The 27,314-nt window shown below is 36.9% G+C and overlaps 1 protein-coding gene across 2 annotated transcripts; it reads left to right on the top strand.

The window, feature by feature from the left end:
• The first annotated feature begins 594 nt into the window (after nt 1-594).
• On the top strand, nt 595-26,715 carry RLIM (ring finger protein, LIM domain interacting). 2 transcript variants are annotated; one of them, XM_045473051.1, is made up of 5 exons: nt 681-887; nt 2,698-2,761; nt 16,812-17,004; nt 18,311-18,394; nt 19,696-26,715. In XM_045473051.1, the coding sequence occupies exons 3-5, from the start codon at nt 16,836-16,838 to the stop codon at nt 21,306-21,308; spliced, it is 1,866 nt and encodes a 621-aa protein (XP_045329007.1). In that variant the 5' UTR covers nt 681-887; nt 2,698-2,761; nt 16,812-16,835; the 3' UTR covers nt 21,309-26,715. The 2 variants fall into 2 exon arrangements, with proteins under 2 accessions (XP_045329006.1, XP_045329007.1); XM_045473050.1 differs by lacking the exon at nt 2,698-2,761 and having other exon boundaries at nt 595-887.
• The last annotated feature ends 599 nt before the right edge of the window (nt 26,716-27,314 follow it).

Genomic DNA, 27,314 nt, shown 5'->3' with positions numbered 1-27,314 from the left:
CAGAAAATTACCATCTCAGAGAGGCCAACTGTGACCACTGTTGAAAACCACAATTGCCCCCACCGGGCACGGTCCCATTCCACCCCACCCCCTTTCCTCTGCTTTTTCTCACTAGCATTCATCACCAAATATATCGATATATAGTAATTATTGTCCCTCCTCCGAGTATAAAGAATCCTGAGAATGTAGAATATAAAGAACCATGAGAACTGGGACCTAGGGTCTGTTTTAATTTCCGCTGTATCCCCAGTATCTACAACAATGCTTGATAGATAGTTCGCACTCAATAGATGCTGAATAAAAGGTAAGATATTAAACTAGTCTGGACTAATTGTATGAACTGACGTCAGGTTGGACTAATACCGCATTTCTCGCTCTCTGAAAATGGCTTCAAGAGGTCATAAGGTGACGTTCTTCAGTTTTCAGAACTGGAAAGCAAAGGTTCCCACAGTTCTCAGAACGCGAATTTCTCGCCACAATTCAAAATGGCGGAGGAGGGTGGGGCCTGTCACATGGTGGGCGTCACAGCAGCTCTCCTTTTCCAGACCACGGCCCGCCTTGCCGCGTCGTCTGTTGCCCCCTTCTTCCTCCCGCCGAGCCTTTTCGAGGAATCGCCTGGGATTGGCTAATAGACTAGGAGTGGGGCTGCGGGGCCTGAACGCGGCATCATCACTTCCTGTTGTGGGCAGTCGTTTCCTGTCGCTGCTTGGTAACAATGGGGAAGATAATGGCTGCCTGAGCAACGTCTCGGAGCAGGCGCTGGGCTAGAGGCGGGTCTCAACCAGCGACTCATCGGAGGCGGGCTTGAGAGCAGGGGCAGGGGAGGTGCACAGGAGCCTCGGCGGCGGCGGCCGAACCGACAGAGTCGGACCCGACACTAAAACCGAGTAAGTGAAGCCTTGGGAAACCTCTTGAGAAATGGATGGAGCGCGAGAGGAAGACAGCGGAGCTGCGGCCGCCGCGTTCTCTCAAAATGGCCTGAGTGTCGCGTCGTGGCGGACGCTCAGCGCCGCCTCCGGACCCCAAGGCGCTGATTGCTGCGGGGGGCTCCGTGGCGTAGTCGCCGCTGCCATTTTAGTTGGGCGTATGGTCACAGTCTCTTGAAGAAGGGGAAGGAGGTGGGTAGTACTTCCTCCCCGTGGCGGTGCAAGCTAAAGCCAAGGCCCTCTACAATCTTAAGAATTTGGGGGAGGCGATTTATGAGTGTTGGCCTCCGGCATGAGAATCTTTGATCGTCTTAGGGTTTTTTCTCTTTGGTTCTCTGGAGGCTTCCCTCGCTTCCTTACCCCTCTTTTACATGGCGGGCTTGGGCTTGGGAAAAGGGAAAAAAATCAGGCTGCTCTAAGTCAGTTGCAGGGAACTCTTGGGCCTTTAGATTTCTCAGGATTTGCAGAACCCCACTTCGAGCCCTTCTGCTGGGCACTATCAATTAGGCGCCCCCTGGGGCCACGATGACATCTTCCCTGAGGATCTGGGGCAACTGGTTTACTCCCTTACTCGATAACCCTGGCATAGTCTTTGCCAGATACCACTGCAAGAATCCCCCAAAAAGGCAGGGAAAAGCTGTTGCGTGTTTGTTGTTTTCCCTGGGTAAGGGTGGGAATTGGGCCAAAACATTTTCAACTTAATTTCCTTCAATCCGGCAACAACCCAACCCCTCCCCCCTCAAAAAGAAAAGCCTAAGGGTCTCGGCTTCTGCGGGCGGTACCTGCCACGTACGCCATAGCTTTAGTAACTAGTATTAACCGGTTGGGCTTCTGCTTCCTGAATACTCAGTCCCTTTTTCCCTTATGCTGATTAATTTCAAGATGGAGGAGACAGCCACGTTCCTTCCCTAGACAGTCTCCCTGTACTTATTCCACAGGTTAGTCCGGGAATTTGAGGTCTAGCAATCTTGTTATTTAGGTCATTCTTTTCGTTTAGGGGCAAGAGGAAGCATTTATATGAGGTTGTCATCCACCATTTGCAAGGTCCAACAGTAATTTTTTGCTGCAAATAAGGAGCCCCCATTTCCTGAATCAGAATTAACCGCTGTCGCTTTGGATCATTGAAGGGAGGAAGAAATAAATGTACTACTAGTCGTTTCTAATACTAGAATCATTTACTTGATTCTTCGTGATTAAAGACAAAATTACCCCAAGCACCCCCATCAGGTACATTATGTCCGTCCTGGATGACTTGAGACCAGGCAGCCCAATTATAGCCCCCCCCCCCAAAATCAGCTTTATAAATTATAAAAATAAAGTACCCAGGAAGACCAATCCAAGTACTTTTTAAACTATGATTTCAAGAGACTGTTACACTGAACAATTTTCATTCTTTAGCCTAAATGTCCTGCTGATCTTTCATACTTTAGTTTCTGCCATAGGCTCCTGTAATGTGCCAAATAAGTACTTGAAAGTAACCATCAGAATCTGAAAATATTACTGGTCTAAGGAAAGGCCTATTTTAAGCAAGCTTATATTAAAAGGTAGATTGGCTTTCAGCCTTTAAAGGAAATCTTATACCTAACACAAGATTGCTGGTTTTCTCTGACCTTCTCAATCTCCCCAAATATCCTAATAGTAATACTAAATTAGGTTGGGTTATGGGGTAACTTAAAATATATAGGATGTGGTTTTTTTTAGGATGTGTCTATTTCAAAGAAAATGTCTATCTTATGAAAGAGGAAGAATAATGGATTCTTTTTTTTTCTAGAGCAGAGAGTGAAGAAAACTAAAATCCAGTTTATTGTATTACAATACTATGTCATAACAGTCAGGTAATTTATTTTTTGTTGCGTCTCCTGATGATTTATGTGTAGAATGCATGTTTAAAAATATTTATTCTGTTTTGCAGGCCCTGTAATTGGATGGGCTCATTTGATATATGTTTATTGGTGCTGGGCATTCTTCATGATGAAAATGGGTTTTTCATTGGGAATTCAAAGGGTAGTGTGTCTGAGTAGCTAGAACTCACTAGTGTTTTGTCTGTGAATTTTCTTCTTTTAAAATAATATCTGAAATTTACCAATACCTATATAGAACAGAAAGAACAAAGTAGAAATTTGCTGCCTTAAATCATTGTTGGAATGGGATGGGTCTAAAGAAATAGTGTTTCAATGTTCATTGAATAACTAAATGAAACATCAGTTGAGTGTCTTACAGGAATATAATCTTACATTGGTTTGGGTGGTGGTCAACTTTTTTCCTTCAAGGTCCAAAAAATCCTAATTGATATATGATACTGTGATATTAACTCCTTTCATTACCATCATTGTTAGGGTAACCACATAATTTATTGCCCTAGCCAGGTTGCTTTTAGGAGCAAAAGGGACATTATTAATAATTACGCCTGGACAACAGGTGCAAACCTGGATTGCCCTAGGCAAACTGGGATGGAATTAGCTTAAATTCATAACTAATTTGCATTGAATGTGTATGTTCTGTGTCCTGTGTTTTTACATGCATGACTTTGTAATCCTCAGAGCAAAGCCTCATGAGGATATTAACTATTTTACAGAGGTAATCGAAACTGAAAAGAGGTTAAGCAATTTGTCCTCAATTAAATATCTAATAAATGGTAGAGCCCCCATTTTAACCCAGGTCTCTTTGAACCTGGAGTCACTAAACTTTTATACCTCTAGACTTAATTGCTCTCTAATTAGTTTGGAGATGGAAAGAAAATGAAAGCTTGTTATAAAAGAAATCTATAGGTTAGATCATTTCAAAAACTTTTGTTCCCACTTAAAGGGAATCTGCTTTATGAAGTAGGTGAGACTTTTAGCAATTACCCTCTCCCCTTTTTTTTATGTCCTGGTTCCTGTTTCAGCTATTACTGCTTGTGATATAATTTGATAACAATTTACAATCAGAAATGGTTTTAAGAAATAGCTTAATGAAATGATCTGGAAATGTTAGGCTGGTTGTATATGTTCTTTCAGGTTAGTGAAGATGTTGTGAGGCCTTAAATAATATAGTAGGTCAGATGGGACATCTGCATCTGTGGAATTATAATGTGTGTATTACTTTTTCCATAGACCTAGTAGATTTTGAAATAGAGCAAATCACTCACCAGCCTCTTGTCCCTTGATTTACCATAGGGTGGATAACAAATTAGAAAGTGAAAAGTCCTCTCTCAAATCCAGATTGATGAGGTGCTAGAATTTTGGGCCACTGCGTAGGACATGTTTTTCTTTTGTAAGTTTACTTCCTTAACACCTCTGTATAACACAAAGATTTCCAAAACCTTATGGGCCATCGACTTCAGAAAGTATTCGTTTATATAATCCCTTGACATTTTGATAACCAGTATAAGAAGGCAGTAATGCTTGTGTCTGTTTTTTCCTTCATTATTTTCTCCCAACCTTGAAAATGGAAATTTCCTAGATAATCAGTTTATTTTTCCTGTCATCAATTGAGATGTTTTTTAAATATGAAAATATTGGCAATTTTGAACAATTCAGGAATATATGAACTTATGGTTTTATTTCTGAAATATATAGTTGATCTTTTTGTTGTAGATTTTCTGACCCAAGATTTTTGTCCATTAGTGCCTATATATGTGTGAGACAAATATCTATAGACAGTTTGTGGTGTGTATATCAATTTGTGCACCTTTTGCAATGATTTCATGACTCCAGCTTGGGCTGCCATTATAACATTTGCATGGTGATGAACATGATACTTTGTTGGGAGGGGGGTATTTGTGTTGGGTGTTTTTAACTTTATAATGAAAAATGGTCTCTTTCCTCTCACTCTCCACTTAATTAAAAGCTGTAGGGAGAAGGAAGTTAACTCTTAATTATAATTTTAATTTTCTTACTGGCCAAATTACCCATTAGTGTCAATTATATCCAAGGTGACTGACTATATTAATTTATCCAAGCTGGAACAGTTTTGAGAGTGAAAGAGGGCCATATTAATAATCACTGTGGGACAACAGGTGTAGATTGCTACTCTTCTGGATAAACTGGGGATATATGGTCACTATGGTCATCATTTCTATGTCGGAACACTGGTTCAGGAAGCACAGTTGTCAGCATGTTTCATTCGGTAACACAAAATTGTTTCCCTCAAATGATATAACCGTCATTTGTGTACATAATATTTTCTTTTTTGGTCAAGGGATTTTTAATTTTAAAAACTTTCTTCACTTTTTAAAAAGTTAGATGTAAAACTTAGGTTTTTAAAGATAGTATCTTAAAGATAGTTCTTAAAGATAGTTATCGATTAACACCAAAACTGTCAATAGTCAATGATTTTACATTACTTTTTTATGAACACATGAACATTTTGGTGTTTTGAGTCATTTTTTGACTTGTTGGGGATAATGAGGCAGAATTGAGTTTGTGTGGGTAAGACCAAATTCCAATTTAGTGATGTAGCTCAATAATAACATGGAATGAGTAATCGAAGATTAAATTTACTGTCTAAAGTACTTGAGTGAATAGAAATGTCATCATGATGGTTTATTAACTAACTTGTTCCTGTGAACTGGCAGCATTTGGTTTGATCTCTGTCCTCTGATTTGTTGGCATTCTTATTAATACTCTTTCAATTTAACTGTTGTAGAGGGTTGTAATAGAACTGTTTGTGAGCTGCACGTCAGTAGACTTCCTGCCAAGAGATTTAGACCCATGAGGGACACTTCTGAATCCTTTTTTTTTCCTGCTGTCCTTTTCAAGTGGTAAAGATAAAAGAATATAAATGAGGCTAAAGTAACATTGCCATGCAGATAATATTTTGTAATCTTGTATTGCTATAATAGTATCAATAGTGGTAGAGTCCTTGGTAGCATCCTCTGATAGGCCAGTATTGGAAATAATCAACAAATTGTGTGGGTGATGACAGGTATCATGCATTAGGTAAAGGCAGTGAAACATCAATCCTGTCCTGTTTTTCAAAGAGGGGTGCTTTATATTTCTGTTGAAAAAAGTAAGATAGTCACAAAAAGGAGATAGAAGTGCCTGAGTGAAGTGGTAGGGAGAAAAGCACAGCGTTTTAGGCTGATAGCCTAGTTACTCATGTTGTTTCTTAAGCCTTATTTTTCTGACTTATTACTGTAATGTGACCTGGGTTATATTTTATTCATAGTCACAGATTCATAGAACTGGCAGGTACCTTATGGATGGTTTTAATCCAGCTCTCTTAATATTGATGAAGATCCTGAGGCACAAGAGGTTAAGTGAATTGGCCAAATTAACATAACTGGTTAATATTACAGCTGAGACTAGAACCCACTATCTCCTACTTTCTCCTTTTCACAGAACTGAATTCCACCCTTCCACTGATAGAATAAAAAAGCTGTTTGATTGTTAATCATCTTTTGTCTATTACAAATGCTATAAAATTTTAATTAAACATTCTGTATATGTAAATTCTCAATACTTTTGGTGACTACATATACAATAGTACTTTATATCCTGACTTCAAATTCAGTGGTTCTTTGTGATTTAACTTTTAAAAAAAAACTGCGTTAAATATTTTTCATTTTGGTGATGGTATTATTGAGCTATTTTCTTTATTGATGAGGATTGCATGTCATTACTTTTCATTTATTTCTGAGGTTCTTAATTAAGCTCTGTTGCAAACAGAATGATGCTTGTTCTTTTTCAGTATGACACATTTTTATGTTGATACTATGATTTTTTTTAATTGGCATGTTCTGCTTTAGAACACTATTGAGTCTGGAGCTTGTATGAACACAAAAGATGAAATGCTCAAGGTGCTCTGGTAGTTAGTTGATATTAGGTTACCTTGATTACTCCCTCCCACTGTACCTTTTTGTTTTTAAGAAGAGATTATATCTCACAGACTTAATAGATGTGGCTTCTTTTTAAACTGATATTCACACAAGCATTTGGATTTCAGGATTCAGTTTTGTAAAGTCTTTTGTTTAACAGTATTTTTGGTGCCTTAAGTCTCCTTCATTGGGTACTGTGATGCAGTATATCTATTGAATATAATATGTATGTATTTAGCACCAGGAGTGACCCATTAGTATGAACAATATGTTTTAAGTGACTTTTCACCCTGACATAAGAAAATTACATTCTTTAAAGATTGGAGAACATAGGAAAATTAAATGAAAAACTTTTAACAGTGGTCAGAAACATAGTGATCTGCATACTTGTATTAATATATAAAAAATGGAAATCACTAAGACAGTGCTTTAAAATACTCAAGGTGAATAAAATCTGCTTTAAATTCTCTAATTACAGAATAAACCTCAGGTTTAGTTTTCTTGCTGGCTTTTCTTTCCTGGAATTGAATTTACCTGACACAGTCAAACATTCATTGACCAAACAAATAGTTTTTGAAATGACTGGGCAAAATTTATAATTTGGCTGCTCATTTCCAGGAATGGATTTGGATATATTGGCACACGGTACTCTGGAAGAAATAAGGTTAATAAAATATGCTATTTTTTGTTTTTAAAACAAAAGTACTAAAAGTTGACTTACTTAAAAATAAGTCCTACTTGCTTCATACTGCTTATAAAAGGTGTTTTGTTGCTTTGGAAGTTTTCATACCAAGAGTGAACATGGTATAAAAAGCTCATAGTGAGGTTGAATACTTCAGACATGCCTGTTGGGATTGAAGGAATGTGTTTTAAAGTATATAGTTTTGCAAAATTATTGGGAGTCAGTTCATGTAGTGAAAACTTGACTGGATTTGGAATTAGGAGACTTGTATTTAATTACTGACTCTTTCCACTTACCAGCTACATGGCATTTGGTAAATCACTTTCTCACTCTATACCTGTTATCTGTAAAATAGAGGTGATTATTCCTACTTCATAGGATTGTTGTGAGGATTAAGTGAAATATAAGTGAAAGGGTTGTGTCAATACATGGTAGTGGGTATTGCTTATAATAAGGGAGAGACCTAAGTGACTTAACAATTACATATTCTCTTAAATTATTTTATTGGTAAGCTTTTCAAAAAAAATATTTAAGTTTAAAAGTGGGTGATGCTAATCATATATTTACTCCAAAATTTCTGACTTATGCACATGAATATTGTAACTGAGAGTAAGGTAACTAAATAGATTTAAGATGTTCTCTTTTATGTTGATAGAAGGAGCCCAAGAGTGTGGGAGGATTCTTCTTTCCTCTTACTAGTTAAACTGGAAGTGTACCACAGTGTTCACCATAGAGTAGAATCTAGAGACCCATTTTGGCAACATAATTCTTCATTAAAATTTGACACCAAAATGGAGAGAGATCTGTATTTGATCATTTGAATTGTGGTGTCTGGCATCTTTAGTGTGCTTTAACCTTTAAAATGTTCATTTTCACTTACGAGTGGTAATGTTACATCTACCAGGGTCTGAACCTGTGGTTTAGATTTACTATATTTTTTCACTTTATTCCGCTTGGGTAACAAAGGGACTGCTTAAAATAAGACCAGGTTCATGGGTGTGTGTGTGTGTGTGTGTGTGTGTGTGTGTGTGTGTGTGTGTAAGATCATTTTACAAGGCATTTGAGAGCATTGCTTATATTCAGGATTTCCTTTTTTCTCCAGAATGTAATTACCTCTTGTCCAGGGGAACTCTGCAGGTGTAACGGTCATAACTCACCCATTAAATGTCCCTAAAGTGTAGAAGTGTCTTGTCAGTGCTGAAATCCCTTGAACCCCATGCCCAGCCTAGGGGAAATGCAGAGTAAGTCAGAAAGAAGGCAAAAGTAGGGAAAGAAGTCAGAGTTTTCTTTCCCTGTCCCCTAATCAACTACAAGAAATAAACTTCTCCTTCAGTGGACACCTATACCTTAGCAAAAACATTGTGTGTTCTGTTTAATGAAGCCTTGCTGGTTTGGTCGCAGTTTTGAAATAAAAATAAGTGTATTACAAGGGATGTCATGTGGGGAAATTATTTTCCTTGATTTTCTCTGGTGTATATTGGGAGGAGGGAAAAGGAGAGCAGGATATGATTATGGAAGTAAGAGTAATTTGGATGATCATGTGTTGCTTTGTGAGTGTGTCCCATTGTTAAAGTGTTAAATTTAAAGATAAAATTAAACCAAGATAAAGATTCTTGCATGGAATAAACTAACCTCTAAGCTTACCAGGAAAGAGCTGTTTAGGATTCAACAGTCCCTAAAATCACAGTGTCAGTAGGGTTTTCAATAGAGGTGTAATGTTTTGACTCTAGTTTCCATGTAGGAAATGATAGAAATTCTAAAAAGGTCAAGAATGAAATCTTGATGATTGGTGAACATAGGAAAGAATTCTCTATTCCATGTATATTGGTAGAATATTAACATTACTATTTTATTTTAGAAAAACATAAAGAGAATGTATAAATAGTGGGTGTGTAGAGCACGAACAATATATTGGGAACACTTTGAAATTCGTTGCATATGTGGGATTTCTCTACCTTACAAGCAAATTCTTTCAAATTGCACTGTCCAGTGTGGTAGCCACTAAGCACATGTGGCTACCTGACACTCGAAATGTCACTGGTGTAACTGTATTACTGAACTTTTAATTTTCTTTAATTTTAACTAAGTTAAATTAAAACTGAAGCAGCGTAAAATATTTTCTCATTAAACATAACTTCATTGTTTTGGTAGGACTGCATTTTACTTTAACCATTGAAAATTTAGTATCCAGCTTGAGATGTGCTGTGAATGCAAAATACCAGATTTCAAACACTTGGTATTAACAAAAAGAATGTGAAACATCTCACTAATTTTTTATAGTGATAACATGTTGAAATGGTATTTTGGTTATGTTGGGTAAGTAAGATTATGAAGAATATTTCAAAACTATAAAAGACCACGTAAGGCATGAAGTGCCACTCTAGTGGCACAAACACTGTGTGCAGCAATGGATGAAAAAATTGCTAGCTGAGATAGTAATAGTTTCTCAGGAGGTAAGATTTCATTTCATTTCATCTTAAAGGGTGAGTGAAATGGGGAGAGACTAAGAAGCGGCTGAGGGAACAGTGTTAGTGGAAGTGTGAAGGTAGTAAAGTACAAGGTATGTTGCAGGGCAGGGATGCAGCAACTTAAGTGGATTTGTCTTATCAAAGTGTTGTAACAAAATTGTGGCAGTGGAATACGTAGCTTAATAGGACCCTAAGCCCAGAATAGAAAACTAAGAGACTTCCCCATCCTTAATGACATGTTAATCCAAAGGGTCTTTTGAAGTCCGTCTGTTCAAATTCCTCCCTAGTAAGCAATCTCCTCTTAATATCCACCAGAATTCTGCTTGAATATGTTGAGAGAATGGGTAGTTTGCTTGCTTCAAGAGGCTGGTTACATCTCCACTTTAGAATAGTTTCATTGTTAGACCATTGTATCAAAAGAAAGAAATATCTGCTCCCATAGTTCTTCAGCTGTTAGCCCTAGTTTGATTCTGTGGTTCTCCCTTTCATGTTATAACTCTAAATATTTGAAAATGTAAATCATGCCCGTTTTTAGTTTTGTCTTCATGCACGTCTTCTCTGGGTAATTCAGCCATTTTCTTTATGGTGTTCCCTGACTTGTCATTTTGGTCATTCTAGATCTGAACAACAGGTTGCCTTGGGTCTGTTACCACTTTTATTTGAACACTGTGGTCTATGAACGCAGTATGAGACTATCTTAGGTTTCTTACCTAGGTCAAACAGGTTTTTTATTGAGCTTTTTGTTAACTGAAAACTTGAGGTCTTCATGTGAACTGCTCTTTTCACATGAGTAGGTTTCCTCCCTACTCTGTACTCTTCGTATAGGTTATTTTAATTTGATAATCCTTCATAAAGTGTTCAGGGTAGCACATATACCATCACTTTCGTTGATTTCAGCTCATCCTCACAAGCCACTGAAAATTCAAAATATTACTTATCATATACATACATCTTCATTACTAACTCCCAACTCTGAATTGGTTAGATTTGGTTGGCATGTCTTTGACATGGTTCTTATTTAAATACTGAAGACAGGATTCTTTGCAGGTTAACATTGCTCTGTAACCTTTGAGGGTGAATCTATTAAGCTGTATTCTGTGAATCTGTTAAGCTGTATTGTCATCAAGCTCTTTGCTACTCAGACTGTGATTCTAGGATCAGCAGCAGCAGCACTTGGAGGCTTATTTAAAATGCAGGTTCTCCGGCCCCACCCCAAATCCACTGAATCAGAATCTGTATTGTAACAGGATTTCCAGGTGATCTGTTTGTATGCTGAAGTTTGAGAAGCGCTAATCTAGGCTACATTTCTCCATGATGATAAATAAGGATGTAAAACCTTCTCAGACTCTGTACAGAAATCAACCCAGACTAGTCAGTAGTGTAATTCTGATATTCCTATTAAAGAGGTTCTCAAACCTAACTGTTCAATAGAATTACCTGTGGAATTTTTAAAATATTGATATCTGGCCAACCCCAGAGAAAGCTTCCCAGGTGATTCTAATGTACAAGCTAAGGTTGAGAACCATCCCTATGGAAAGCAAATAAGGTTAATTTGGCAGTGAACCCCACTGCTGGTAAACATATTTTTCTTCTCCATGTTTGCAATATATCTGATAGTCTATTCCAGAATTTCCCTCTAGGTTTCTGGTCAGATTTTGCTGTGCTACAGTTTATAGACTTCACTTTTTATTTGAAGGTTAGATTATTTCTAAATCTAGTGTTTTTTATCATCTCTCCTATTCTCTGTGATTTCTCAGAGATCATCATTAGAAGTTTTGCAGTTCAATCTCTTGATTCTCTCTTTGAGAAGTTTGTTTTTTCCACTGCTTCCAGTTGGAAGGTGGTTCTCCTTGTTGAATAAAATAGGAACAAAACAGAAGTTGAGTGCCTCTACCTTCCGTCCTCTGTTAATATACCGACTCCCCCACCACTCAGTATAAGACCCCTTTCTTGTTTCAGATTCCGTTTTTCAAAGCCATTTTAAAAATCTTCCATATTTTTGCAAGTTTCTGTTCCATATGGGCTTTAACCTCCCTGATGCTGTTCTTAAGACTTTGTGACATTCTTAGAACAGTCCTTGGTATGTGAGTTTTCTGTTATCTTTGGTTCATATCCTTCAAATGTCAGAACTTACCAGACATTTTTGTCTTTGAAGATTTATGTTTTAAAAGCCTTTCAACCATACTGAGTTATACTTTTTTTTTATAAATTATTTTTAGAACTATTTACTGATCCTCCACAAGTGGACTTTGTCCTAACTTTCATGTTAACTTTCAGAATATTAGGTGCTTAAGTACATTAACAAATATCGCTGGTGGTTTTCTTTGGTTTGAAGAGTTATGGCTGAAGCGTCTTTTTCCTTTGTGCTTTCCTGTATTTTTTTAAGTTAGCTGCTTAACTATTACCAACACCAAATTGTGTTCCTTAGCTACATATGGAAAATTTTGACTTCCTTTTTTTTTGTTTGTTTGTTTTCCATTTCCTGGCCTATATGACTTTAAGCTGTTGATTTCCAGTCTTAAACTTTAAAGTTATAAAAACCAGACAGGTAGAGAAGCTTCTTCTTTTATTATTATTATTATTATCTGAAAGAGAGTTTGGTTTTATTTTTCTCTTTAGTACTGAATTGTGAATATCCAGATATTTCATGTATTGTATTTGGGATTGAATCTTAGTACTGATATAGATTACCTCTTCCACAAGTCAGGTTTTCATATTTTTGTGGAATTAACTTTTATATTTTCAGTGTGAACTTAAGGTCAATCTGGTGTTAGAAGGAAAAAAGCTAGAGGATGACTTTTTTTTGTTTGTTTGGAGTCTTATTTTAGATTGCTTACTTACTACTGTTGTTTTTCATTAGAGTGGTTAATTGAAAGTGGTCGAAAAGCCAGGTAGTAATGTGTTTTTTGGCTTTGCTGATCAAAAAGCAAAATTGAGCATATTTCGTAGTTATTTATATAAAAAGAAGAGAAGCCCAAATTTCCACAAAGTTTTTCTTGGTAAAACTCAAAATATAATAATAATGGAGTAGTATTCTGTAATATGGGTCTGATAACGGGAAGAGTGGCATTCTTTTTTGGAGGGACATTTTGCTTAATCAGGGCTAAACATATTACTTATCAAAATTATTTGCAGATGTTCATCTAGTGTTACTGACTTTAAATGAGATTTTCCTTATTTAATTTTTGAAAATGTCTTTTCACACATACAGGTACAAGAAAACCTAGGAGATACTGCAGGTTCAATTCCAGACTAACATAACAAAGCAAATATCACAAATATAACAAAGCAAATAAACCAAGTCAAATGAATTTTTTGGTTTCCCAGTGCATATAAAGGTTATATTTACAGTGTAGTCAGTTAAGTTTGCAATAAACAGCATTATGTCTGAAAAATGATGTGCATACCTTAATTTCAAATGCTTTGTTGCTTAAAAATGCTATCCATCATCTGAGCGTTTCAGTGAGTCGTAATCTTTTTGCTGGCGGAGAGGGGGTCTTGCCTCCTTGATGTTGCTGCAGCTTCTACATCAGCATTTGCTGCTTCACCTTGCAGTTTTATATTAAGAAACCTCATGAACTACCTTTCAAACTTTTCTCATGCAGCTTCCTTACCTCTCTCAGCCTTCATAGAATGAAAAGTTTTAGGGCCTTATTCTTGATTAGACTTTGGCTTGAGGGAATAATATTGGGGCTGGTTTGATCTTCTATCCAGACCACTGAAACTTTCCATACCAGCAATAAGGCTGTTACCCTTTCTTATCATTCGTGCATTCACTGGAATAGCACTTTTAGTTTCCTTCAAGAACTCTTCCTTTGCATCCACAATTTGGCTATTTGGCACAAGAGGGCTAGCTTTTGGCTTATTGTGGCTTTTGACATGCCTTCCTCACTAAGCTTAATCATTTTGCTAGCTTTTGATTTAAAGTGAGAGATGTGTGATTCTTCCTTTCATTTGTATACATAGAGGTCATTGTAGGGTTTAATTAATTGGCCTAATTTCAGTATTGTGTCTCAGGGAATAGGGAAGCCCAGGAAAAGGGGGAGAGATGGGGAACAGGTGGTTGGAGCAGTTAGAACACACACATTTATCCGTTTAGTTTGCTATCTTACATGGGCATGGTGCATGGCATCCCAAAACAATTAGAACATCAAAGATTACAGATCACCACAGCAAATGTAATAATAATGAAAAGTTTGAAATATTGCAAGAATCACCAAAATGTGAGACAGAGACACAAACTGAGCTAATGCTGCTAGAAAAATTAGCACCAATAGACTTGCTCCACTCAGGATTGCCAGAAACCTTTCAATTTATTAAAAAAAAAAAGTATCTGTGAAGTTCAATAAAACACAGTATGCCTGTGTTGCTATCTAATCAGTACACAAGCATAGAATTTTAATGAAGCATATTTATCCCTTACAGAAGGCATTTATAGAATTTATTTGATATTTACTTTTCAGCATATCATTACACAGCAGAATTACCACTTTCAGTTGAAGGTTAGGTGGAAGCTCCTCAGATGCAGTTAAAAGGATTTTGAAATAAGGAAATTTTCTTTGTACTTGCAATGAGGTCCAAAAAATGCTTCCGGAACTGTAATTTGTGCTCAGAAAATAAATCTGTTACAAATTTGTAGGGGAATGGAACTGTTGTTTCTTTGATAGCATGTGTAAAGCAGCTTAACATTGTGACTCCAGTGTTAGTTGTTGAAATGATCTTACTGCATTATAAGTTTTGCATATAAGTGCTGTTCTGCCTTGTAATTTTAGGTTGAATTCATTAAAACACATTAGGAAGTCTACAGCAATAGCTAATTTCTCAAGCCATTCATCATTTGGTAATAGTGATTGAAGGTGGTTCTTCTCATTCAGAAAAAAAATTCAGTCTTGGACTTGCATACAATGAATTACGCTATAACTTTACCAAGGCTAAGCCATCAAATTAACAAGGAGTAGGGCAAGTTAGGAAATTGAGCTTCTATTTCTGACAAAAATTCAAGAGAACTGGTGATGTTTAAGTCCACAGTAATGAAGTTCACTGGTAATAATACTGGTTCAGTAATACGTTAGATTCACATAGTTTCTGCAAACTACCTGCTGATGAATAATATAATGAATAACCATAAACTTTAAATACCTTACATTTTCACAAGCTTTATAAATTTGTCCAACTTGTCTTTAGCTGCTGTACATATATATTTACCACCATTTCAGTTGTAACACATCTTAGCAGATTTCACTTTAAGCTGTGCTCAATTAATGTTTTCTCAACTTTTTTGAAATAGTTGGGGCACCTCGGTGGCACAGTCAGTTAAGCCTCTGACTCTTGATCACAGCTCAGGTCATGATCTCATGGGTTAGTGAATTTGAGCCCTGCATCGGGCTCTGCGTTGATGCTGTGGAGCCTACTTGGGATTCTGTCTCTCCTCCTCTCTGCCCCTCCCCCACTTGTGCACATGCTCTTTCTCTCTCAAAATAAAATAAACTTAAAAAAAATACGATCACCTGTAGTTGCTCCATGCAGACTATTCATAGTGGCTACTTCTGTAGTTACTTCAAACTTCTTGAGTAATCAATACTTGACTCCTTGAATAAACAACTGAATAGTATCAATTACATTTGTCGACTCATCAAGAGCCAAGAAAACTCACTCAGAATCATTTGCTGTCTCATTTTTCAATTGATTATGACATATCCCAATATCCTTGAATTTTTGAGCAGCTACTCTCACAAAAATCCAATCATCTTGGGGCGCCTGGGTGGCTCAGTCAGTTAAGCGTCCAACTTCGGCTCAGATCATGATCTCAGAGTTGGTGAGTTTGAGCCCCACATCAGGCTCTGTGCTGACCACTCAGAGCCTGGAGCCTGCTTTGGATTCTGTGTCCCCTCTTTCTCTGCCCCTCCCCCACTCACGTGCATGCTCTCAAAAATAAATAAACATTAAAAAATAAAAAACAAAATAAAGCTAATCATCTTAAACAGGTTTATTTTCTCTGACACATTTCTTTAGCTTCTGCAATGAAGCACAGTTTAATTAACTCCCCATTATAAACAGCTTTTCTTGATTTAGCCAACAAACCACTTGGAAACTTACTTTGGTTGAAGCTTCATTTTTTATTGTGAGAAAATATTTTGTGATGAGAGTGTTCTTTTTAAATTTCCAATTTTTTGGACTGTAGCTCTTCTGTGAATTGGGAATATCGTGATGGTTGCTTAGTCTGATAGTATGAACGTGTATTTTATTTTAGCACAGTTAAAGAGTGCCATTGCATAATAAACTCAGTCTTTTCCATCTCACAACAAAATCCATATTCCACTATGCTTTTGAGGTTGACAAAGTGCACTTTTACTTCATTTGACATGATAAGTATGAACTGGTAATTTTTTAAAATGTCATAGTTCTGGTGATATGTATGACACTTGAAATTCTGTCAGGTTACATCACTACAGTTTATAAGGTACAGATCATCACCAATGCAAAGTGATGAGAGTGTCACATCCGGTCGCTCATCTCTACTCAGCTCTGCCATTACAGCACAAAAGCAGCCACAAACAATATGTAAATGAATGTATATGACTGTATTCCAATGAAACTTGATGAACACTGAAATTTGAATTGCATATACTTTTTGTGTATCACAAAACATTATCTCCCTTTTGTAAAAACAGTCTTTAAAAGTGTAAAAAAAAGTCATTCTTTGATCTCAAGGAAAAAAATAGGCGCCAGGGCTGGTTTTCATAGTTTGCTTACTCCTGACCTACTTTTTTCCTAGTATAACAGTCCTTTTTGGGAGTTTTTCTTTGATGAAATTTTATTCATATGATGTCTGAAAATTCACATCTTGACCTGCATTCTGGATTTTCACATAATTTAAAGTGTTCTGCAGAACACATGGTAACTTTTGTTTTCAAGATTGATCTCCTTTCTCCTTGTAGATAATTTTCCACTTGTTCATCAAGATGGAAAGCTCAGATTCTAACGATAAAGGAAGTGGTGATCAGTCTGCAGCACAGCGCAGAAGTCAGATGGACCGATTGGATCGGGAAGAAGCTTTCTATCAATTTGTAAATAACCTGAGTGAAGAAGATTATAGACTTATGAGAGATAACAATTTGCTAGGCACCCCAGGTATGCGATGTGTGAAGATTTCTGGTCTTTTCAAAAAAAAAGTCTTATTATAAAAATCTGTTTCTGCAGCCATTATGAAGTATGATTTTTAAAATTTTTTTAATGTTTGTTTATTTTTGAGAGAGACAAAGTGCAAGTGGGAGAGAATTGAAAGCAGGCTTCATGCTCTGAGCTGTCAGCACAGAGCCTAATGTGGGGCTCGAACTCACGAGCTGTGACATCATGACCTGAGCCAAAGTCAGACCCTTAACCGACTGAGCCACCCAGGTGCCCCATGAAGTGTGATTTTAATACAAGGGATACAGAATGACATTTATTGCTGTACTTATTGCCTAATTCTGTTCACTTATATTTGGAATTAACCTCTATCACATCTTTTAATTATGAATTATATTATGAATTTATAGCAAGCTGAATTGAAAAGACTGGGAACTGAACAATATTTTTGTTTTTAGTTAGCTTTATTTAACCTACAAGACATAAATCTGAGTGTGGAAGAGCTAATGGGAATGTTAGTTCCTAAGACAGACTTCCTTTTTTGTCATCTCTGATTCCCAGATTATATTCTAATCATAATCCTCCAAAGCTGGCCTTGGGTAAAATTGTTAATTCAGAACTTTGTGCTTGGTTATTCTCTTTTGCCCAATTAGGTCCCATTTGATCCTAATTAAAACTCATTATCTCTAGTCCTCCTCATATCTATTTAATTCTTTTTAAAATTTTTTTAAATGTTTTTATTTTTGAGAGAAAGAGTGCAAGCAGGGGAGGGGCAGAGAGAAAGGGAGACACAGAATTAGAAGCAGGCTCCAGGCTGCGAGCTGTCAGCACAGAGCCCATTGTGGGGCTCGTACTCAAGAACTACGAGATCGTGACCTGAGCCAAAGACGGACGCTTAACCGACTGAGCCACCCAGGCGCCCCTCTATTTAATTCTACTAACTTTTGAGTTATTGTTTAAATTTTAAAAGGTAAGGTGTTAGTTAGCATGCCTCTTATGAGAAGGAGTGTGTTTTGAGCCAACAGAACCAGACTTGAATTAGAATGCCTAAGTTGGTATTCTGGCCCTGCCATTTATTGATACATCAGTCTCTCACTTAGTCTCAGTTTCCTTGTTTTAAAATGCAGATAATAATGTCTGCTTCCCAGAGTTACAGTTTTAAAGAATGAGCTGTTATATGCCAAAGCATTTAGTAAACTGGAAAGAAACTTATATAAGTTTTAATGTCATGCTCCCATACCCAGGTTCCTACTCCTTGGTTTTCATCTCAGTTTTCGTAATTTGGCAAACATTTTTAAACTATTTTCAGGTGAAAGTACTGAGGAAGAGTTGCTGAGAAGACTACAACAAATTAAAGAGGGTCCACCACCACAAAACTCAGATGAAAATAGAGGTATATTTTGCTTTGGAGGGTGGGTAGAGGATGAAATAGATAAGGAACTTCAGTAAATGTCAGCGAGAGATTACCGAGAAATGGAACAAATTAATTTAGTGCTAAGTAATTGTTAATAAAAAGAGAACTGGCATTTTCTTGATATTTGGTGAGAATGTCAGCGTGTTTTTTTTCTGCTTCACCTTTGGGTTGTTTGTATTAATTGAGACAGTGAGAAATGGCTTTAAATAAGCCACATTTAAATAATGTGATATTTTTTCTTGATTTTTTTTACCTCCATTGAATTTTTTTCCTTCCTACTGAATTATTTTTTCCTTATAAACATGTGAGTTTTCCACCAGCAGAAAGAAATGGCTATATTCTCTAACCTAGTAGCTATCAACAGGTTATAATTCCCACCCCCACCCCCCGCTGCCCCCCAGGGGACATTGGCAATATCTGGAGACGTTTTTTGGATGTCATAACAAGCTGGGGATTTCTACTAGTAGCTAGTGGGTAGAGGCCAGGGATGCTTCTAAACATCTTTACATCCTAAAATTCACAACAACACAGCCCCCAGAACAAAGAATTATCTGGCTCAAAATGGAAATAGTGCCAGTGTTGAGAAATCCTGCTTTTATGTTTTAAATAGGATTGTGGGGAATTTGGCTATCTAACATAAGAGGCTATGATAACAGTTTTGTTCTTGAGCATGCCATTACATGTACTATGCCAGATTCAGACTATTCATTTGTTCTGATCTCTAGTTTCATGTTAATTTAAGCTCTTGGTAATATGAAAAAGTACTCAATACTTTTAAACTAGTAAACCCCATTTATATTTTTGCAACGGCTACAGCAGTCTTGTGTTTTAAAAGACCTATATATCAAAAGCATTTAAGTCAGGATCCTAGAAGAAATATTGTAAAGTAATGAAAATTTGAGAGAAATGTACTTTGCACTAAAGCAGTAGCCTTGTACCTTAACTGGCATTTGTCTTATTTGATTACATTAGTGTTTTGACAGTGGACTGAAAAAATGTCTTCTGTATATGAAGTATTGAAAATAGACTTCCTACAGATTCCCTTAAAAAAACATTCTCTAAATTTCTCTAGGATTAGCTTGTTCTTTTGAAACGAAATTAAAACATTCCTGTCTTTACTTTGCAAATCTATACAGTATAGCTTACAAATATCTGTAAATGTGACATCCATTGGGAATCTTTCTTTTTTCTCTAACGCAGAGTTTCAGAGCATTATTATATGATTGTCCTAATTTTAGTAGTTCCTTTTTCTCCCTCACCCCTCCCTTTTTTAAAAACAGGTGGAGACTCTTCAGATGATGTGTCTAATGGTGACTCTATAATAGACTGGCTTAACTCTGTCAGACAAACTGGAAATACAACAAGAAGTGGGCAAAGAGGAAACCAATCTTGGAGAGCAGTGAGCCGGACTAATCCAAACAGTGGTGATTTCAGATTCAGTTTAGAGATCAATGTTAACCGAAATAATGGGAGCCAAAATCCAGAGAATGAAAATGAGCCATCTGCAAGACGTTCTGGTGGAGAAAATACAGACAACAACAGCCAAAGGCAAGTGGAAAATCCACGATCTGAATCAACATCTGCAAGGCCTTCCAGATCAGAACGAAATTCAACTGAAGCATTAACGGGAGAAGTTGCACCTACCAGAGGTCAGAGAAGGGCAAGAAGCAGGAGCCCAGACCATCGGAGAACCCGAGCAAGAGCTGAACGAAGTAGGTCGCCTCTGCATCCAATGAGTGAAATTCCACGAAGATCTCATCATAGTATCTCATCTCAGACTTTTGAGCATCCTTTGGTAAATGAGACTGAGGGAAGTTCTAGAACCCGGCACCATGTGACATTGAGACAACAAATAAGTGGACCTGACTTGCTAAGTAGAGGTCTTTTTGCAGCTTCAGGAACCAGAAATGCTTCACAAGGAGCAGGTTCTTCAGACACAACCAGCAGTGGTGAATCTACAGGATCAGGACAGAGACCTCCAACCATAGTCCTTGATCTTCAAGTAAGAAGAGTTCGTCCTGGAGAGTATCGGCAGAGAGATAGCATAGCTAGCAGAACTCGGTCAAGGTCTCAGACGCCAAACAACACTGTCACTTATGAAAGTGAACGAGGAGGTTTTAGGCGTACGTTTTCACGTTCCGAACGGGCAGGTGTGAGAACCTATGTCAGTACCATCAGAATTCCGATTCGTAGAATCTTAAATACTGGTTTAAGTGAGACTACATCTGTTGCAATTCAGACCATGTTAAGGCAGATAATGACAGGTTTTGGTGAGTTAAGCTACTTTATGTATAGTGATAGTGATTCAGAGCCTAGTGGCTCAGTCTCGAGTCGAAATGTGGAAAGGGCAGAGTCACGGAATGGAAGAGGGGGTTCTGGTGGTAGTAGCAGTTCTGGTTCCAGTTCCAGTTCTAGTTCCAGTTCTAGTTCCAGTTCTAGTTCCAGTCCTAGTTCCAGTTCCAGTGGTGAAAGTTCAGAGACTAGCTCAGAGGTGTTTGAAGGCAGTAATGAAGGAAGCTCATCATCAGGCTCATCAGGTGCCAGGCGAGAGGGTCGACACAGGGCCCCAGTAACATTTGATGAAAGTGGCTCTTTGCCCTTCCTTAGTCTGGCTCAGTTTTTCCTCTTAAATGAGGATGATGATGACCAACCTAGAGGACTCACCAAAGAACAGATTGACAACTTGGCAATGAGAAGTTTTGGTGAAAACGATGCATTAAAAACCTGTAGTGTTTGCATTACAGAATATACAGAAGGCAACAAACTTCGTAAACTACCTTGTTCCCATGAGTACCATGTCCACTGCATCGATCGCTGGTTATCTGAGAATTCTACTTGTCCTATTTGTCGCAGAGCAGTCTTAGCTTCTGGTAACAGAGAAAGTGTTGTGTAATTAAGGTCTGAACTCTCAGCTATGTAGCTGGTATAGTGATGGGCAAACAGGAATCACTTACTTTATGCCCACTTTTTGGGTGGTGCTTAAATGTAAAGTAGCAACCTGAATTGAGTCATTGCTTTCTGAATGCATCATTGTCCTTTTTCCAATTTCTGTTCCAGAATAAAAGGAAATATTTAAAAAGCAATGTTTTAGGACATAAAAATCTGATTTCAGTACCAGTAATTGCTATTACTGGTGATTCATCATCTACATTTATCAGTTTTTCCTTTGTTATCTTAAAAGATCAGCCTTAGCAATGACTCTTTATCTGTTTCTCATTGATCTTTGATCTTTAATGTTTCCCATGCCATAGGAGAGAGGGACAAAGGAAATTCCCAGTTTAGACTAAGTTACAGTACATGTATAATAAGTGATTGCTTAAAGCTTTGCCATTCCCAGTTATTAGTTGGCACAAATTCAGCTACATGCTGAATGTCATTTGTTCACCTTTCAGATAAGGTGATATTGGACGTCAGTGTAAATAACACTAAGGTTAGGATCTTCTAAATGTATAACTGTCTCCTAAGCCCATCACTGTGGCACACTGTAGAGTGAGCTTATAGTTTAATTGAGATATTTATCTTGTGGAAATATTAAAAAAAGCCTATGCTTGTGTAAGTGAAAAAATCACATTCATTTGTTTAAAAATGTAAAGCTATTTTGTAGAGGCTCAGTACTTTTCCAATGCACTGTTGTATTAATGCATTAAAAATTGTAAAGTACCATGCTTAGAAATGAAAAAAACTGCTTTTTGTGAGCCAACATAGTAAAAAACACACCAAACAAAGTACAAAGCTGCTTTTGTAAGTGTGTAGATGTCAAGAGCAGAACATATCTATAGTATTTATAATGTATGTGAACAGCTACTGTGACATGCAGAGGAAAGGACGGAGTGTAGAATTGAACTGCGTTGAAGATAACCAATGGAAATTTTGTACTTTAACTTGGATTTAGGCAGGAAATGAAAGATAGGAGGAGTAAAGAAAACTGCTCTGAAGAATTTAAAATTTTTATGAAGACAGTAACCATACAGATGTGAACTGGTTTCACATGGTGAGATCCTTGACACAGTATTCTAATTGAGCTGATGAAATAGATTTAACAACTTTGGTAGAGTTTTGGTTTAAAGAAAACAAACCACTACCACCTAGCACAAGTTTACATTGATGTTTCTACAAGTCTGCTCCTCAAAAAAAGAAAAAGGTGGAGGAAAGAGACTATAAACCACTTTTAGCATAAGAATTAAAGTTGGTACAGAGGTGTGTACTCTGTAAGAAAGTCTCCAATTTGCATTATTTTCGAGATTTGTCATTTAAGGTACCAGGCCACACTTGTTAATATTTCATTACTATCTAACACACACTTAACATCTCATATTTAAAGACCAATTGAAGAATTAAGGGATATTTGTCCTTTGTTGAAAGTTGGGTTATTTGAAATTCAAATTTTTCATTGTACTGCTCATATTTGAAGATGAGGCTGCCAACTCAAAATCAATGGCACATGTGTTTTTGTGTTGTTTCCTTAGTAATAAGATTAGGTTTATGAAAAACCCCAGTACTCTTGCCAAATTTCTCTTTTGAGGCCAGTTTTGGTTAGGATTAATCTGACTGTGGAGGACTTGTTTGTTTATCTGGGAAAAGATAGTGGACCCAAAGAGGAATTGAATGCATCCTTGGTCTTTAAAGTGACAACTATCCACGCATAGTCAGATACTCTACAAAATAAACAAGTCTGCTTCAGGAATTATCTGGCTACCTTATCTGTTATCAACCTGTCTGTAAAGGTTATTTCAAAGCTCATTCTTTTATATTTTCCTCCAGCTTTCAATCCTACCTAAGTATCAAGGTAATTAACTTGTAAATATGGTAGTTGTTTACTAAGGATATGTACTGCTCTTGCAAGGAAATAATGTCCAAACAAAGCTTCACTTATTTTTTTTAATATAAGCAGATTTCACTGTTTATGGCGCTTATGTAATACATTTTATCTTTTTAAAAAAAATGTCCATGTAAAAGTCAGGATTCCTTTATATTTGTGAGCCTCCTTGTCTCCTTTCCCAAGGGTGTAATCTACAGTTTTCAGATCGGCAGGGTAGTCCCAATTGGCTAAAAACAAACCCATTTTCCTCTTGGTTTGAAATGTCCCATTATAAGGGTGTTTATTTTAAATAGTTTAAAAACAACTACAGCACATTCTAAGCATAAAAGTTATTGACAACAGGTACCTCCCTAACCTCCCAAGATGTATTACTCATTTGTGACATATTAAGGTAAGAGGTAACTCATGCAGAATGCTGGTTATGAATGTAGATATTGAAGCTATTCATAAACACTGGAAATAGGATTTTAAGTTTTTAGCCTTCGGTAGAATGCACATATTGGACATGTGCATGTGGACACCTTTTTCAGTAGCACTCATTAATTTCCATTGGATTGTGTAGAATGGATACAAATATTTTAGTGAAATTTGCTACTTTTTTTTTTTTTTTACAAGGCCCATGACTATACTTACTGGTGTTGTGGACCTTGGAAGACAAGGTCATTTGTAGGTGTCAGATGTACAATGGAGAACAAGAGTCTTTTTTCCCCACCAGCATCCAAAACACCTGTTCTCTTGAGGGAACATTTTCTTGCTAAAGACTACATTTCATTTTGTATCTTTGCACTTTTTCTTTATTACAAAAGGTTCTGTGTTGAAGACCTAGTTTGAACTTCATGCAGTAATAGGAACAAGAAAAAACAATGTTGGGAAATAACGTTCAGAGCATAGGGAAGAATACTAAAAACTGAGTTTTCTTGAGTATTTCAGATATTTTTAAAAATTCACTTACTGGTATGAAGTGTTTGAGGTGTTATGTTGTTTAACTCCAAGCAGCTGACAAGGTTGAGATTTATTATTACTAAAACCAAAATTGAGCAAGTTAGGTTTTGAAGTGTGCAGACTTTATCTATAGCAACACTAGAAGATGAGCCATATTGTTAATTTGGAATATTTGCTCTAAAAAGAACACATTAGTTACACCTCAGTGGTGTTAATGGTTAATGGAGGTGGAGATTGAGAGAAGTGTTCACATTAGTGTTGGGAGTATAGGAAATAATTGTAAAGTTAACAAAAAAAGTTTAGTACCAGGATTGTGTGTGTGTGTGTGTGTGTGTGTGTGTGTGTGTGTGTGTGTGTAATGTACACACACATACAATCTCTATAAACATGATTGTTGAGTTTATCCAAACTTTAAGATTAGGAAACTGCTTAGCTATAAGTGTTACCTCAAGTAATTTTTTTTCCTTTGGGAAAACATGTCCTTTCTGTGCCAAGTGTTCTCTCCTAGTGTCAGTGTCTCAAATTGTATTTATGAAGGGTTATCACTCAATATGCTTTTTTATTTAACCACCTGCTTCTCAAGTGTCTATGACCTGAAACGGGTCAAGCATCAGTCGTGACTTTCAGTCATTTCCCAAAATACCCATGCGATAGGGAGGTTAATGTTGCAAAATGACTCTTACGAGGCCATTTTTACAGCTTGCTAGAATACAGTGGCACCTTGTGGTGGTTGTCGATACTTTCCTTTTAAAAACGGAGGGTATTCCCCTCCACCCCTTTTTATTCTCCTTTGTTCTTTTGTGAACAAAAAATATAATCTTCCTTGAGTTTTTAAGTTTTACTTTACTGGCTTCCCTATCAAATGTATGGTCAATATTAAGTACACAGAAGCCATGTTTGCAGGGCACTTTTTTCTTTTCTTATGAGACTGTTGATTGCTATTTTCTAAAGTATTCTGTACCTTAGTGATGCAAGAGGTGGATAAGGCACATATGAAAGTGTTAGGCGTTGTTTCCCCCCCCCCCTTATCTATAGTATAATTGTTCACTATGTTTAATATTCAATAACAGTGTTGTAATTCAATGAGTTAACTGGTAAATTGTACACTTTTGAAAAACACTTGAAGACGTAAATCAAAAATAACATGCTTCATTTGGAAAGTTAAAGGTGCAAGGTCCGAGGAATGAGTGTTTCACTTATTTTTAAATTGGATTTTTAATTAGCAACTAAGAAACAGCTACGAGTTAAGTACTTGCCCTTTAAAATTTTTAGCATCTTGAAATTGAGTTCTTAACTGGAACACTTCTAAAATACTGTAATATTCCCAATAGGTGAGTGATCTCACTTGCTTTAGTAACTCCATTTTGTACTTAACAGTGTAGGATAGAGCTGGTACTCAAGTGTTGGAACTCTCAAGGGATAACAACAGTTTTTATCAGTTTCATGATGATTTCCATGTCTATATAGGTGTTTTAATTCAAATTTGAAGCAAATGAACACACTCTCCAACACTCTCAAATACAATTACAGTGAGATATTTGGTTTTGATTAGGATTTGTTTACTACTAAAGAGCGACAAGCTGCTTTATAGTCACTTGGATTGAATGATACCTTAAATACATGCAATGAAAGTGAACCCCACCATAACACTGTGCCTGGTTATTTCAGGGTTCCTCTCAGTTCCTCATCTTGCAGATTTATTCCAATACCAATGTATGGTTGAACCAGCTGCCCAGCCTTAAACTCTATTTAGTGGCCCTCTGCTAACATTCTTTGAACTGATTAATTTGTGTTTGAACTGTCAGATGTTTGGATTTTACCTCTTGTTAGCTCCATTTGTCCCTGGTGCTGCTTTTAAAGATATAGGGCCATGTGATCAGGTATCAGGTTGAGTAGGTATGCAGTTGGCCTGGTTATGTATCTGTGCCTGTTTTATCTTCTCCCATGAAGAGCTGCTTTGGTATAGATGTTTACTTGGATTCATATATAAAGAACTAACTGGGCAGCAGTCTTAGAAAGCTTTCTGAAGCCAAAAGAACCTGAAGGGATTTGGAGGGGGAATAGTAACAAAAGCTGCCTTTATGTCTTTGAACATGAAGCACATAAATGTATGTTCTGTAAAGACTAAAGTGATTGTTATACCAGGGCTTCCTGACCTCTGGGAGAGATTTTCAAAAAAGCAGAAAGGAGCACAAAGTGAAGTGAATTTGGTTGGCTTGCTTTATCTGGTTTCTCATTTTCTTTCAATTTTAAATCTGAACGAAACACCCTTCTCCAATATCTATCCAGAAGACTCCTGGTTGGGAAGCCCTGTATTAAATTTTGAGAATGTACCCAGTTTCCTTTTTTTTTTTGTACAGTGCTTTACACCTGCTAAAAAATAACTTGTTTAATGCAAAACAAGACCTTGAAAGGTCAGTCATATTACAGCTGGTTTGATTATTAATAGTTATCTTTTAGGAAGAAGCTTTTTCCCTATGTAAGATGTCATACTGCAGATTTAAAATATAGACTATCAATAAAATGCATGAAGTGATCATTTGTGCTTGATCATCTCTTGGGTTTTTCTTTAAAAAGGGGAATCTGATAAATCTAATAAAGGTTTTGTTGCATCAAACCAATGTCACATAGACTTGATTTTTAGAATCAAGTGAAATTCCTTAGCACAACCTTGATTTTGATTTTCCTCACTTCCATGAGTTTGAGTAGGTACTGGTTTATGGGATATGACCTCCATTTTATGTTGTGTAGTTTAATGGCTTTATCCTTTATCTTCAAGTGGTAAAATAAAAGATTAAAGTGTATTCCGATGCAAGAATCTTGAAAAGATTTATGTAAATAAGACATCTTAAGTAGGTGCATTTTTGCTGTTAACTTGTATTCTCACCATTACCCTGCCTACTCTCTTGCTTGACCTCTGTAAATGCAAAAACTCATCTAGGTGTGCACATGTGTTCATGTAGCTTTTGTTTTCCATCCCTATCTCCAACCTCTTAACACATGTTCCTTAAGCCACTAAGATGTCATGTCCTTGTTTCTTAAGTAGGTTGTCACATTCTGATACCTGGATGAGACTTCCCCTTGGTACTGATAATCATTTAGCTGATGGTGGTTTTTATTAGTTTCATTTCCTCTGGT

This window comes from Leopardus geoffroyi, chromosome X (assembly GCF_018350155.1).
Source record: "Leopardus geoffroyi isolate Oge1 chromosome X, O.geoffroyi_Oge1_pat1.0, whole genome shotgun sequence".
Classification (NCBI taxonomy): Eukaryota; Metazoa; Chordata; class Mammalia; order Carnivora; family Felidae; genus Leopardus; species Leopardus geoffroyi.
This window is presented reverse-complemented; position numbering and strand designations above follow the sequence as displayed.